This window comes from Cydia fagiglandana, chromosome 1, assembly GCF_963556715.1.
Source record: "Cydia fagiglandana chromosome 1, ilCydFagi1.1, whole genome shotgun sequence".
Classification (NCBI taxonomy): domain Eukaryota; kingdom Metazoa; phylum Arthropoda; class Insecta; order Lepidoptera; family Tortricidae; genus Cydia; species Cydia fagiglandana.
The window spans coordinates 30,435,809-30,452,078 of NC_085932.1; the positions used below are offsets into that span (position 1 = coordinate 30,435,809).

At 39.9% G+C, this 16,270-nt stretch overlaps 2 protein-coding genes across 2 annotated transcripts in view; both read right to left on the reverse strand.

The window, feature by feature from the left end:
- The window catches only part of LOC134668072 (protein masquerade), a 38,966-nt gene extending 31,070 nt beyond the window's left edge, over positions 1 to 7,896 (reverse strand). The window contains exon 1 of the mRNA XM_063525587.1: positions 7,631 to 7,896. Within this exon, the coding sequence (XP_063381657.1) occupies positions 7,631 to 7,715 (85 nt within the window). The 5' untranslated portion in view covers positions 7,716 to 7,896. The remainder of the gene's footprint in view (positions 1 to 7,630) is intronic.
- Positions 1 to 16,270, reverse strand: part of LOC134669492 (uncharacterized) — a 245,804-nt gene that overhangs the window by 171,536 nt on the left and 57,998 nt on the right. The gene's annotated exons all lie outside the window — the stretch shown is intronic.

Below are 16,270 nucleotides of genomic sequence, written 5' to 3' on the forward strand. Positions count from 1 at the left end.
GGGGTCTAGTTTACCCTCTGGGTTAGAAGGTCAGATGGCAGTCGCTTTCGTAAAATCTAGTTAAAGCCTACTTTATTCATTTTTTGCCAATTATTAGTTGCCAAGCGAACCCCAGGGTCCCATGAGCTATGGCAAAGGCCGGGACAACGCGAGGAAGAAGAAGAGTTTTGCTAACCTTAACTTACATGAATTGCAACATTCATAAGTAAGTATTCTGTGACTTAAGCACATTAAAGATGGTGAAACGATAATCTCCGGTAAACGGTGGCGTGGCGTGCGCCACATTCGTGCCAGTAATCTGCCAACCCCTGATCATGCTCGTCTGCTCGGCTCCTACATATTTACATTATTTATCATGTAACGGAGCATAATACGAGCACCATATGCAATTATTCATCTTTAGAACAGCAGTCATGCGTTACTTTATTCAAGATTGTACTTATAATTGTGTCGTATTAGAATAGGTACTTATATATCTGGTAGACCGAGTTTTGCTCGGAAAACATACAAAAAAATAAAATATGCGCGTTTTCCCAGAGATAACACCTAGCTATATTGATTTTTCGCCCCCGAAAAGCCTCATATATATATAATTTTATCGAAATCGTTATTAGAGCCGTTTCCGGGACGGATTTCGGTAAAATTCCGGAGAACATCCGGACATAGGAAAACATTTTTGCCAAAACATTTTTGTGAAAGGGACATAGGAAAACATTTTTGTGAAACAAAGACCTTTGCTACCTCTCGATCAAAAAACAAGTGCCAAACCTAGTCGCAATTTTTCTGCAGTTTTGCACGGTGAGTATACATATTGAGCATGACACATTGCTGAGTCAACTAGCAGTTTAATTAATAAGGGCGGCGGAACAAGGCTTTCTTTTCCTTAAAACGCGGCGGACGCGTGCGGCATACCTAACGCATGCGCGCTTCAGCGCATATTCGCACTGATGGTCACATTAACAGTATAGGTATGCGCACTTGAGTTGAAGTCATGTAACGACGGCGAGATTCTGAAATAAGTATTCTTTTCACATACATAGTTACATCCGCGAAAAAATTCAAAGGTGTATGTGAAGTCCCCAACCCGCATTGGGCGAGCGTCAAGTATAGATAGGCATTACAGCTTTACCTGCACGTGCGACTCCCAAGAGGCATGCCACTAATAAATATGCGCAATTTATGCAAATCAGTCTCAGACCATTACTAAAGTAAGTAATAGATCCAGTGGCTTAGTCAATTGCATAACGTTTCCGAACTTTCACGTCGATGGCTGTCAGCAACCGCTGTGGGCGACAATAGTGACATGTCACTCGGATACCGCCGCAGTGGCGGTATCATTGTCGCGTTTTATCACTTGTCATGTCACGCATCACTTTCGCACTTGTTAGAACGTGACAGGCATGATGACAGATGATAAAAATGCGACATGATATCGCCGCAGAAAAAGATAAATAGCCTAACCAAAGACCTAATTAACTTATGCATATTGTGTATGTTGTATGCTTTATTCCATCGGAGGTATTGGTATTTGTTCAGTTAAATATTAGTGATATTTTTTTTTATTAATTTTAAATTATAAATAGTCATTATGTATTTTTTGAGAACACCTTTTCTGCTCTATCGGACACAACGGAGGTTTGAATCCAAGACTTGACCACTTTTTACACGGGGTCCCTTTGTTTCCCATAAAGTTTTAAGTCATAATTTATTGTTTGACATATTATCGTTAGTCATAAAACTGAAACCGTTAACTTTTCAGGATTTTCCTGAGGTTATTCTATAGATAGGTTAGGTTAGGTTAGGTTTGTTTTATGACAATCCTAAAAAGTTACGCGTTTCTGAGAAAAACCAATTATGACTAACGAAAATTCGGACAAACAATACATTATGACTTAAAACTATTTGGGAAACAATAGAGACCCCTTTTTACACACATATTAAAGGTTGTAATATATTTGTTGTATTAAAGGTTGTTGTATGGTTGTGTGCTTATTGTACAAAACACAAATTTATGGCACAGGATAGGCAGTACAAAGGCGAACTTATCCCTTTAAAGTATTTTCTTCCAGTTATAAACGACTACGACGACAGAGACTGTTCCCATTCGATACATTTCATGATACATTTCTGAGTCATGGGTGTTTTCTATGTATTTAAGTATTTGTATATTATATATATCGTTGTCTGAGTACCCACAACACAAGCCTTCTTGAGCTTACTGTGGGACTTAGTCAATCTGTGTAAGAATGTCCTATAATATTTATTTATTTATTATTTTTACATTTAGATTTATTTTTAGCTAAAGTTCATATGATTGTATAAGATGTGTAAAGACAATTGTGACAGCTGATGTAGATGGCGCTTTGCGGCCCCTTAATTATGCGTAGCTCAAACTCAATTAGTCGGTACGGGTTTTTTCTTAACATTTAGATCTCTATTACAATCAATTTGTCGTTTTTGACACAATCTCATTTCTTGAACAGGTCTATTCTGATGGCCAGAATGATCGAATTATGTGTCGCCACGCTGACTGGTCCGCAAACCGGTGTCGGCCACGTCTGCAGGGCTTTCTCCACCATTGACTGCGCTGCCGTGCCGTCAATGTATCCGTGATTCGTGTCATTCATATTGAATCATCGAATGATTAAACGTCACGCGAAGTCGCCACCAAAAACCCACACATATTACTGCAATGTTTTGCCGCCAGAGTGCAACGCTAAGGTAGCTAGTAAACCATAGAGTAACTTATACATACTGTGCCATAAACTTTTTTTTGACAAGTTTTCATAGACAATAAAATAGGCGGTTTGTTAACAAGGGCCTACCGGGAAACGCGAAGCCTCTTTATCGCTCGAATATGCAAGCAAGAGTGATAAAGAGGTTAGATTTGGGTTAGATAACGAAATTTCGATTTTCTTGTTCGCGGTAGACCTCCAGATTGTGATGGATTGTGGTAGTGGCGCCCCCTACGCAGAGTTTTGCGTAACATTCCCTACGCTCTCAGTTTAAAACGACATTCTATTTCAGTTTATAATGAACCTTCAAGTGCCATATATATCCGTACACGGCGGGAAGACGTTGATATCTTGCGGGAAAAAATTGAAGAAATCTGAACCTTATGAAATTTTATTTTATGTTGAAATTTGTTCGGTATAGTCAGACCGTAAAGTCTGCAGCAATTTTGATAGCCCACGCAGTACAAGTGTCATTTTAAACGTCAAAAACTTCTATGAAATTATGACGTAACACGTACACTGCGTGGGCTATCAAATCCGCTGCAGACTTTGTTTGGTGCAACTATAGAATATCTCGAGTTATCAACTTCATCCCGCCGTGTACGGATATATCCATGTATGTATAGTTTTCGTTGCACAAATTGTATTAAGTACAAAGAAATTCTAAAAGAGCGTCTAGAAGTTTTACACACTTACAAACCTTTGTGTGGCGGCGGCGTATCATTCGTGTGAACAACTTTATAACATTTTACACGTCTGTAATTCATTGGATCGCTGTTCCGGTTTCAATGTTTTCTTTGTAATAAGACCTTTGATATTACTCTCTCTCACTCTTCCGAGCTATAATATCTCATGGTGATGGGGTCAGCTTTCCATCTTTTTTTTGTCTTAATCGATTGTGTATTTTGTTAATTGTGTAATCTTCCGTCTGCCTATACATTTTTGTAAATTATGTGTATTTGCAGCAATCAAATAAACGCTTTATCTATCTATCTATCTATCTATCTATCTCCATGTCTTTCGCTTCCACTTCGCCCTATCCTCGACGACCTTTGATATTACTCATTTTTTAAGGCAATGATATTCCCACGCTATATATCGGTGTCGATCACGCTTGCAGGACTTTCTCCGTCCATTGACTGCCATTGATATTGAATCATCCAATTCTTAAGCTTTACACAAATGCGGATCATTCCGGTTTCGATGTTATCCTTGTTAAGATGCTTTTGATATTAGTCATTTTACTTTTTGTAATTTTGAATCAAGGTAACGCGATGTTCTCACGGTGTCGGCCATGTTTGTAGGACTTTCTCCACCCGCTGACTGCGGTCTCGTGTAGATTGAATCATCGAATGATGGGTTTATATTTACACAACTGCGGATCGATGTTCCGGTTTCGACGTTTTCCTTGTTATAAGATATCAGTGATATCACCGTTATTTATTAATTGCACAAAAGAGAAAAATTGTGTAAGTACTTACAAAAGTGCGCCAATATCTACCAGTCAACCTTATTATATAGGGCAAAGCAGAGAAGATTTCATCAGGCGGCATAATACCTAAATATGGCATCAATCATTTTACGGGGGTTTTTAGGGTACCTACCTATGTTTAAGGTTCCACATATCCTCTATCCATAATGAAAGTTTCCTTTGTTTCCTGTTTAATTTTCCTGAAAATTCCGAGAACTTTACCAGCCTGTGTATCCTAGCGTGTTTCACGGTCCCGCATGAGCAGGATGCAGCTATCTGATAGAATGAGAAAGGAACAGTAATACCTAGAGCCATAAACTAAAGCCTCTCTACTACTGTAACTAACACCCGCAATTATAACACCAAAACGAAACAACGAAACTGAAACCGTGGTAATGTCGGCAAAGGCCGATATGTCAGTGGGTTGGTGGGCCGGCCTACATACACGTACAAACACAGTTTATATGAAGATACACTCACACGGTGCGTATATATTTACTGCGCGCGAGTGCCCGTTTCGTAGACGCACATTCTACATTCAAAACAATTAAAGTTGTTGATGGAGTATCTATTCCGGGATGTTCTGTGTGTGTGTGAGTGCGTGTTGATGATAAAAAAGAAAACTAAAATGCTCACTTAAATATAAAAAAACCGGCCAAGTGTGAGTCGTACACGCGCACGAAGGGTACGTACAATTACGGGAAAAAAATATTGAGTTTATTGTTTGGGAGCCCCACTTATATATTTATTATATTGTTTTTAGTATTTGTTGTTATAGCGGCAAGAGAAATAGGTACACCACCTTTGCAATTTTCAACTGTCTAGCTATCATGGTTCATGATCAGCTACAGCCTGATGGTAACAGACAGACGGACGGACAGCGGAGTCTTCAAACGAGCAGACGAATCGCCTGATGGTAAGCAATTACCCTCGCCTATGGACACTTGCAACACCAGAGTGGTTGCAAGTGCGTTGCCGGTCTTTAAGATGGATATACGCTCTTTTCTTGAAAGTTTGAAGGTGGTCAACATCTTTTTCGCGTTATCCCGGCATTTCGCCACGGCTCATGCGAGCCTGGGGTCCTCTTGGCAACTAAGCCCGAGAGTTGGGAAAGTTTGAAGGTCGTATCGGTCCGGAAATACCGCGGGCACCAGTTTATTCCACAGTTTAGGAGTGCGAGGCATGGGTTTCTGGATAAACACAGTTTCCACCCACACTGACCTAACCTAACATTTGGCATGAAATTAGTCAGGTAGAGCCGCCCATTATCCATATCCACCCCTGTTTCAGAACTTACAGGAGGTCAACCCTTTTATAACGAAGAAAATAAATGAGCATAGTAGCCTTAGAACCTGCTTAGAACAAAGACTCAAGTGGCATCGCTTGAGAGCAAAGTGCAAGTTCATGAGCAACAATGGAGTCCTTAATGTAATCAGTTATCTTTGTCTCATCGGCAATCCGTTTTCGCTGACGATTTGTTTAAAAACTAGGTAATATGTGCTCTAAACATATATCCACACCATCTTAGTGGTCCGTCGATGGAGTAGAATTCAAATGAGCGGGCAATATGGCGCGCGTAACGGTGCGCGCGCCGTTACGCGTCTGTCCGATGCGTAACTTACACTAATACCGATACGATACCGAGGTTAGCACCTCGGTATCACACTGTTAGCACACTGGCTGGCTGTGACGTCATAGGAATGTTTACAATTTAATATCTCCTGCTATTGCTGAAATTATATTTATCTTTACAAAAGAAAACCCGCATTAGAGGACCATCTGACATGCTAGCATTTGAGAGAATAAATACACAATGCCTAATTGCCTATTTGTGTGCCCATCCATATTTTACAGACTCGATTTTTTAAAGGTTACCATAATCAGGAGGTCCATAAAGATAATTTCTTGTTATCAATTTGGTTCTATCAACATTTCTGGTTGAAGAAATGTCACTGTTGACAGCTAACAGATTGATAACAAGAAGTTACTATCAGAATTACTCAGATAGCCCTATTTATTAGGCCTCAACGAATTTTCACGCTGTCTCCGACAGACACAAATATGAATCTATTCCTATCTGTCCCCATCATGTTCATAGAAGGAAACATAACATAACTATTCGATCCCTATTACAAATATTATAAAAACATTATGTATGTTAGTCTGTAAGGTATTTGTAATATGGGCCTTGTTGCCTGAATTAAATTTCTAAATAAATAAAAAATAAATAAATTACTCCATTAGTCTCCAGGATTAGATTGGGATTTAACCATTCCCATTTGTCTCTAGTTCACGCCGGACTCTCCGGAGACAGACAGGAATACTAACGCATGTCTTTTTAGTCGTAATTATCACCATGGTGAACGTTTTAGTCGCGTCGCACCTCGCAAGTTGACCGTTCGTTAGGCATATATGTGTACTGTTTACATTAGTCTAGAATAGAAGAAACCGCTCGCCGCTAGGTCGCCTACCGAATACTTGTCTTGTATGCCCGGTCCACAATACAGTAGAATTGACACTATTGACAGTGTGTGGGACATGTATATTGACAGTGTGTGGGACAACGTATGACTAGCGGCCATCAGCCGGCTATTTTAAAACCCTGTTGCCAGGTTTAGCGTGGACATTGTGGAAAATTCCTGCCAAAACGAACTCGCTCTGAATTTCCTATCGCATGTATAACGGGGAGTGCTCCGAGGAATTGTTAGGATTAATCCCTGCCGCTTCTTTCCGCCATCGCTCTACGCGACAATATTACCCATCTTCAACTGTGCGATGCTCCAGAAACTTCCTAGAAACTAGCTGTTAGACTGTCACACAGCTATAAACTGTCCCCCGCGGTATTTCCGGACCGATACGACTTTCAAGAAAAGAGGGTATTCCTATCTTAAATGCCGGCAACGCACTTGCAACTCCTGCTCTGGTATTGCAAGTTTCTATGAGCGACGATAATTGATTACCATTAGGCGATTCGTTTGTTCGTTTGTCTCCAAATCGTAACTGATCACTCATACTAAGCAAATATGTATAGATTGTGTAGTGACCGCGAATGTTAAAGTAGGTAATCCATGCGAGTACTACATATACCTGGCTCTACGCGGTCTATGATGATTGCGCCTTTATAGCCTATCATGAACTATCATCGTGGCCGTCACCAACATGTATGTAAGCGCGACGATAAAAGCGCAACCATTAGCTTTAGCTCTAGAAACCTCTACAGACTGACCAACCGAACTCACCCGCCAAGTACGTAAAAGTATGGCACGGTCATACATTGTTGCCAAGAGCAAACTTAGCGTGGTCGGCAAACAGCAACTTAAAAGAAACTATGTGGTACACTCATGCCGTGCATATAACTGACCACGGCATAAAATTTCACATCCACGACCTAAAAACACGACCTATCTTAAGAGAAAGTGCTTACCGGAAAGAAAGGAGCTCGCGAACGAATCCTCCTGCGCCCGCGCAAGCACAGCGCTGACCGCCAACATAACAAGTATTAGCTTCATGGTGGCACTGTCAAATGTCAACTCAACTGTCACTGTCACTGGGGCATGGCGCGTGCGCTCGCCGAGTCGCGTGCGGGGTGACTGAGTGAAAGAAAGGCGGTGTGGCGGAAGCGCAAAGAGTTGGGCGGAAGAAAGTTGGGGTTGGTGGGTATGAGGTTGAGGACTCTATGAGGCGTTATGCAATTTTTTTAACTTTTTGGCAATGGCAATTGCAAATTCGAAGAGATCGCTTTCAGCGATGGACAGCTGCTGGCTACCTCTGCTCTCAGTTATTGTATGCATTTTTGCATTTTCTATCTCGTCTTCTTTTACGATGGTGTGCAATAGAGTATTTACCTATTTGCAGAAATTTGTATTGTCTCCAGTTGATTGTTTATTGTTAATAGTTGTAAGCACACGCCTGTGGGTTAGATTAGGTACCCAACTTGGGTACAATTAGGTACCTACTTACTCAATTTTCCGTACACAGCGTACACTCTCTGCCTGTCTATGTTTGAAATCTGATTTTTGTTAATAAGTACCTGCATTTATACAAAATTTGCTCAAAGAAGTGTACAATTACATATCTTTTGTGTAGATAGTCAGATTTTTTTAAAAGCACAACTACCTAAGCATTAGGTATGTCATTAGTGTCAGTACGCCCATCCACGAAAATACTCCTTTTTTGCATCAAACCCTATCATCGCTTTTGAATCCCCCACCATGCACTTTTCTCATAGTTACAGCCAAATGAATTTACCTTCCGCCAGCATGAGCTAACATGCATACTCACAGGCAATAAAGAAAAGTAAAAATGTAGTGCATAATTTATTCTCCATCGTATTTTCACGGTAACGTACAAAAGTGTCTTGCTATTTCAGTCAGTCTCGATACAAAAAGTACCAAGGTTCACTGAAGTAGCATACCAAATACGAACGTTTCCGGAAAATACGATGGAAAACAATTATGCAGCATCTGTAATTTTACTCTGCCGCTTCTGATTTTTTAATCTTTGCTCAAATCATCGCTTAACGGCAAACCGCTCCAAGAGCTGAATCGCCAGTTATCACACTAATATTTAGTAGACGAGAAAATAACGTATAGCTCTTGGCTTTCTCCATCCAAAACGAACTAAGTCTAGAAAATATTAAAGTCAATTTCAATCATAACACGACTGAATAGAGATCAAAATTAAGATAATGAGGAGATTAGATTTGTTATTTAATTTTTGGAAAGTAGTAGTAGTTAATCATAAATTCGCTTTTATACTCTTAAGTGAATTCATAGTAAGTTATACTTAAAATGGGCTTAGGTGCTTGAATGTGTAAACGGTTTCTTAAAATAGGCATATGTAACTGTTTTTTTTTTGGACGATGATTTCGAATGCGGCGTGTTAATATAGTGGGTATTAGATGTTCATAGAACGAACTATAATATAAACATTCGGTTATAATAATAATTATATATTTATATATGTCACTTGATTAAAATCGGGCCTTCGTTTGTAAAGTACTTAGACCAAGAAAAGTCCGCAACGATTTTTATAGCATACGCAGTAAGTACAAGTGTTATTTGTACGTCATAATGTCATGCACGTTTGACAATTAAAATAACACTTGCACTTTGTGTGCTATCAAAATCGCTGCAGACTTATCTTGGTTCAACTCTACCTACATCGTGATTCGCGCTCATTCATAATTTTCCTTGATCAGGATACCTTGAGTTGGATTAGCCTACCCCTTCACACAAAACACATTTCTTCAACCAAAAAACCGGGCAAGTGCGAGTCGGACTCGCGCACGAAGGGTTCCGTACCATAATGCAAAAAAAGGCAAAAAAAAAAACGGTCACCCATCCAAGTACTGACCCCGCCCGACGACGTTGCTTAACTTCGGTCAAAAATCACGTTTGTTGTATGGGAGCCCCACTTAAATCTTTATTTTATTCTGTTTTTAGTATTTGTTGTTATAGCGGCAACAGAAATACATCATCTGTGAAAATTTCAACTGTCTAGCTATCACGGTTCGTGAGATACAGCCTGGCGACAGACGGGCGGACGGACGGACAGCAGAGTCTTAGTAATAGGGTCCCGTTTTACCCTTTGGGTCGGAACCCTAAAAACGTCACTTGACAATGACAGATCGGTAACATACCACTGTGAGTTCTTATAACTTATAAGCATTGTTCGAATCGGGCCTTACAATATAATACCGTATCTACAGACGATGTGAATTAAGTAGAACAGTAAAATATTAGCACAATTAACGCTCCGTGGGTCAACTGTCATTGTTGACTGTCTGGCTGTCTGTGTACAGGTCAGAGCGTGGGACTGACCCGCACTACACACACCGCAAAAATCGAATACTATCCCTACCTGTCCCACATACAGGCTGTGCTTTTCTTGAGTAGATCTAAAATAGGTACAGTAGCTGCAATAATATATATGCTACTCTTAGAAGACCGCAAAAATATGCGACACGCTCTTACGGCTCTACAAATAAGATTGTATCAGATATTTTTGCGGCCTTCGATGTGTAACATATTAATTGCAGGTGACTGTACTTAAAGAAACTTAGAGTCCGTCTACTAAGCTAACTTTGCTCCGATTTCAATACAACAAATTGAGGGAGTGTCATTATTTACGTCATCATTTCATACAAAATTTGAGATTTATGATGACACAAAGTGTGGTTACTTTGTCTATAAATAAAATTATTCGGACATTATTTATTGGGTTTATCGCTGTAGGTTTTCAACTTGACGAATTTATACCAAAAATATATTCGTTCTGCGAAAATACAATAGGTATAAAGTGATTTTCATATTGTTGTTACTTAAAATAGAAGTTTGAAAAGATCATCTATCATCCCAACGTCAAAAGATACGGAATCTAGAGTTTCTAACCTTTCCTTTTTAAGGTCGGTTTCTCGACGTTTCCAGCAATTTCCTAACATCCTGTAGTCGTGAGAAGTGCTAACTGCAGCTTTTACTTTTGCTGCTTACACTGTAGGTATGTAGATTGTAGGTACACTAGGTACCATCGTCGAATGTTAATTGAACGGTTCGTAACCCAAAGGTTGTTTCAAAGACGTAGGAGTCGTAGGGCCATCGATCAAATAACCCTTTATAGGGCACACTTAGGTACATTGTATATTGTATGACAAACCACATATTTTGTGTAGAGAATATAAAGTTAGGGCTTGTAGAGTTGGGACTTGTAGAATTACAAGCTTAGCTCTACACGAGTGAACAAGCCATGTTCCCGCCTTGGCATCATTTTACATGATAAAGTTTTTGATGGGATCTTGCTGGCAGCGAGTGGGTGTTAAGTAGGTTAAATGTACTTACCAGCCACTGGCAGCGCCAGTTAGCAATACCCAGTATATAGGTACCTATAGGCAAGGATATCAGTAGCAGAAGGGCGGGGCACATAAAACGAATGGTCACTAAGGCTGAAGCCGAAAAAGGTTCTTGAGTTGGAAAACCCAGGAAGAATATTTAGGCCTAACTAGAACGTAAACTGACGATTGTTGACCGGATTGATTTTATTGTTGGATGAAGGCAGCACATGATTGATGAATATTCAGGAGAGGCTTATGTTAATCATTGGTCGTCTTTCAGCTCAGTGCTTTTTTTCGTTTACCGAGCGATACATTTAAAATAAGCTATTCTTTATCGTCATCGGGATGGAGTCCGAAACATCACGCTTCGCTCTAAGACTCAAATAATAGACGTAGCTTAGCTCGGAAAGCGGCTACTAAGTTGAAATGGGACTGGACGCTGGACGGCTTGTGGGCCAAGTTAACCACGGAGTGGGAGCCCCACGAGTCTAATCGAAGAGCCGACCCGATAGACCTAGACAGAGGCGGGATGACCTGGACTCCTTTTTGAGAGGCTGTTTGACATATAGGACCAAACAGAGACGAGTGGGAAAAGAGGGGAGAGCCCAGCGTGGGTCACCCGGGCACCCAATAATAATGAATAATTTATTTAAGAAAAATGATGAATAAAAAATACAGACTTAATAATGAGTAATGTTGTTCTGTTACTCTTGGTGTTCCAAGGTAACCATTCTATTAGGTTCAAACGCCTGATAAGTCAGTGATTACAGTCGCCATGAATGGCGGACAACGGTAGAACAGGTTTGCGTACCGTTCTCAATGGACATATTTGTAGGGTGTCCGGCGTCTAAACATAATATATAGACAGTTAACTCGAAGATGTACTGACAGTGAATTTACTAACCATATGTAGATCTTATGTGCTTGTAATAAGGTTGAGTTAAAGTGAGGATATTACATTGTAAACGAGAGGGTACTCTTTTTTCAGGTTGGTCAGGTTTTTCAGGATCTCTTTAGTTAGCAATGCATGATTTATTAGAAACAACATGACTTTTGACCCCTCTTTATATATTTTTGTCGAACCAGAATCATTAGGACAGTTTATATTAAACAACAAAGAGACTTAAACTCACTATACTATGGTCATTTTTGGTTTAAAGTGCTAAGTAATTAAAAGAAATTATTTAGAACGGCAATCCCTATAATTAAATGATTACAATCACAATTTTAGTAGGTACCCTACCACGGGGAGAGTTATAATTAACCGATTTTCAGAATGGCAAGCAAAACCAATATTTGTGTAAGTTTTTCAAACTTTTCTCTTATTTTACGTAGAGAATATTAGGAAAGCGGAAAACGAGTTTTCTTATAAAGTATTGTACTTACCGGCACAGTTCGGTCCTCGAATGGGGCCACATAACACGGTCGGCGTGAGCGGCATGTCAGTGGTCAGTGACCTTGTCTACATAAAACAAAACCCGATTATTAACGTCCTTGCCCTCACGTAACGGTCCAAGGTATGGATGTGCGGAGTATGTGTGCCAGACTGGGAATTAGGCAGAAAGTATGTTCATTCAGTTCTGTCATACGGACTGGTGCTGTGGAGCCTGGCCGCAGACATTCGCATCTTATGTATTTCGGATAATATACCTACTTAAGATAGCATAATAGTAAACTGAAATAGATGTCAAAGAATGAATAACGTAGGTCTAACTGATACTCTGTGACTACTTTCTTATCATATTTTATAGCGTTTTAATTTATATTTCTCCCTTTGATTGGCTTTACAGTTTACAATCCCTACATATACCTAGCTGGAAATCACCTCTGTTCTGAAATAATCTTTGGCATTTCCATGTTTCTCAAGCCGTGGGCGGTGAAGGCAGGGATCACACTTCCCAGAACGAACGAAAACACTCCTTTTCTTATTGTGGCCATTATTTAGTCTCGGATCGGATTTCACCAATTTGAGCGATTAAAGGCTTGAAACTTTTTATTTATAAGAAAATAAACAAACCATTCATGTGTATGTGGTGATTAAAATTCGTGGATTCTAGTCTCGGTTATGACGTATAAAGGAGCATTCCACGGGCTGTCCCGTACAAACGCATTTTATTTTTCATCACACTTGCTCGGAAAAGATTCATTTACACGTAGGGCTTGCGGGCGGGAAATTGAAATTTTCGCCCTAGGGCGGAAAAAATCTTTTCCGAGCAAGTGTGATGAAAAACACTTATTTACACGTAGGGCTTGCGGGCGGGAAATTGAAATTTTCGCCCTAGGGCGGAAAAGTGTTTTATACAGAAGTTTGTTTTTATTAATTCTCCTTTTTCCTTACAAGTGTGATGAAAAACATTGTGTGTGCCACGGGCGGTAAAGAAATTCCGAACTCGTGAACATTTTAAGCCCTCGCTTCGCGTCGGGCTTAAAATTGACAATCGTTCGTAATTTCTTATTTCCCGCCCTTAATACACAATGTACTATTCTGTGTTGCGACTTTTTTTCAGCATTTAAAACAGACGATTAATTTTCTGTCACATTTTTGACCATTTGTCATAGAATAATTTTTAAGAAAAAAAAACCGACTTCCATGGGGGCCGATGAAAGATTATTGTAGATGGTACACTATGTAGAAAAGGAGGTAAAACCACCCACTTTTTTACTAGCATTTCGCTTGTGTATAATGGCTCCTCTACAGGATGGGCCAACGCCGGCCACTCCAAGGGACGCAGCCATGCACTATCACTTGCTCCCTCTAACTCGAACTCGAGATTGACAAAAATGTGGCTTAAAAACTTAACTTGCTTAACGAACATAACGAAAAGGAAAAATCGCCAAACGTGAACTATGCGTCGTTTAAGAGTTCTGTTCTGATCATCATCAGCAGTTCCACTTCATCAAATGCAACAGTTTTTAATGAAAATGCTTGATTTTCTGATGTAAATACAAAAATCTCTATACGCATACCTTTAAGATTTGAGGAGTTCCCTTGATTCCTCATGGATCCCATCATCAGAACTCGAGCTTGACAAAAATGTGGCTTAAAAACTTAACTTGCTTAACAAACATAACGACGAGGACAAATCGCCAACCGTGAACTATGCGTCGTTGAAGAGTTCTGTTCTGATCATCATCAGCAGTTCCACTTTATCAAATGCAACAGTTTTTAATGAAAATGCTTGATTTTCTGATGTAAATACAAAAATCTCTATACGCATGCCTTTAAGATTTGAGGAGTTCCCTTGATTCCTCATGGATCCCATCATCAGAACTCGAGCTTGACAAAAATGTGGCTTAAAAATTTAACTTGCTTAACAAACATAACGAAGAGGACAAATCGCCAACCGTGAACTATGCGTCGTTGAAGAGTTCCGTTCTGATCATCATCAGCAGTTCCACTTAATCAAATGTCACTTTTTTGGATGTATATGCTTGATTCGTTGATAAAAAACCAAAAATCACTATGTGTATGCCTTTAAGATTTGAGGAGTTCCCTCGATTCCTCATGGATCCCATCATCAGAACTGGATTTTGACAAAAACGGGACCAATCTGTATGCATATACATTCAATCAAAAAAAGAATTTTCAAAATCGGTCCAGTAATGACGGAGTTATGGAGTAACAAACATAAAAAAAAATAAAAAAAAAAAAACATACAACCGAATTGATAACCTCCTTCTTTGAGATTTGGAAGTCGGTTAAAAAGAAACTCTTATACCTGCAAATCTTCAGAAAATTCGCGTTTGTACGGGACAAACGGTAGACAATTTCATGGAATGCTCAAAAATAAAGCTGCAGAAAAAAAGTTCTCCCATAAATGCAAAAAGATGACTAACTTCGGTCAGGACCTTTATCATCAGATTCATACCAACTTAACTTACAATTTGCTGGTGTGGGTCTGATAGGGGGTATTGGGTGAAAAGTCGCGTGAAGTGAAATAAAACTCATTAATAGAAAACGTAGTTTCGTTTAATGAAAACAACAAATGTATCGTTTATCCTACACTGGCATTAATGTATATTTACATTATGTTTACTGAAGTGTCGACAGTAAAATTTTGTATTTAAAACTAAATAGATATAGACTGATAGAGTCACATAATGTCAAACTTTTACGTACGTGCATTACAATGAGGTACAAATGTTTTTTCGACTGCTGCTTTCCGGCTCCGTCAATCAGGAAAATAGTATATAAACCTCGGGAAGTAAATAAGAAAGCCTCAGATCACATGTATGTCGACTTCGGCTTCGCCTCGGCCAACAATTACTTGTGACCTAAGACGTTTCTAAATTTACTGCTCTAATAGGTAGGAAGGTGTGGCGACCACCTACATTCGTGGGAAGCCACCCTTATAATATAACCAAGGCAACACTAGCTGTCATGTTGACAGACAGAGAAAAAGCCGGGAAACTATACGTATATATTATAAGAGAATTAATATGTAACTAATAAACGTTATACCTATTCAACACAATACGGTCGTTATTTAATGTTCCTGACATCACCTCACTGCACTCCCACATTGGTGACCCCGACGTGATCTCGTCGATAAATCTTTGGAAAGTTTGGCCGGCGTTCCTTAACCCGAAGGTCATAAAAGGAAATTCGAAGAGGCCAAACGGGGTAACGATAGCCGTTTTTGGGATATCTTCTTCGGCTACGGGTATCTGATGGTATGCTTTCACCAAATCTAAGGTTGAAAATATCTTGGCTCCGGCGAGATTATGGGTGAAATCGTTAATATGCCGGACAGGATACCGATCTGGAATGGTCCTCGCGTTTAAAGTCCGATAATCGCCGCACGGGCGCCATGACTCGTCCTTCTTCAAAGCCATATGTAGCGGTGAGGACCAAGCGCTTTCAGAAGGTCGAGCAATACCGCTCCGCACCAGATCTTCAAATTCTTTCTTAGCAGCTGTTAGTTTTTGGGGCGCTAAACGACGTGGACGGCAAGAAAGGGGCGGTCCGTCTGTTGTCCGGATGTGGTGCACTGTATTGTGCTTTATCACACGTGGAAGACCAGGCGGTTTAACGACATCTGGGAACTCAGTAAGCACTTGTGCAAATACAGAGTTTTGAGAATTTATGGCTTTAACACTTGAGTGATATGTAATAGCAACTGAGGCTGCAGCATTTAAACCTGTAGTACCATCGACTAATTTATTTTTGTGACAGTCTGGTAAAAGGTGATAGTGCGCCAGAAAATCAGATCCTATGATTGCGGTGCTGACATC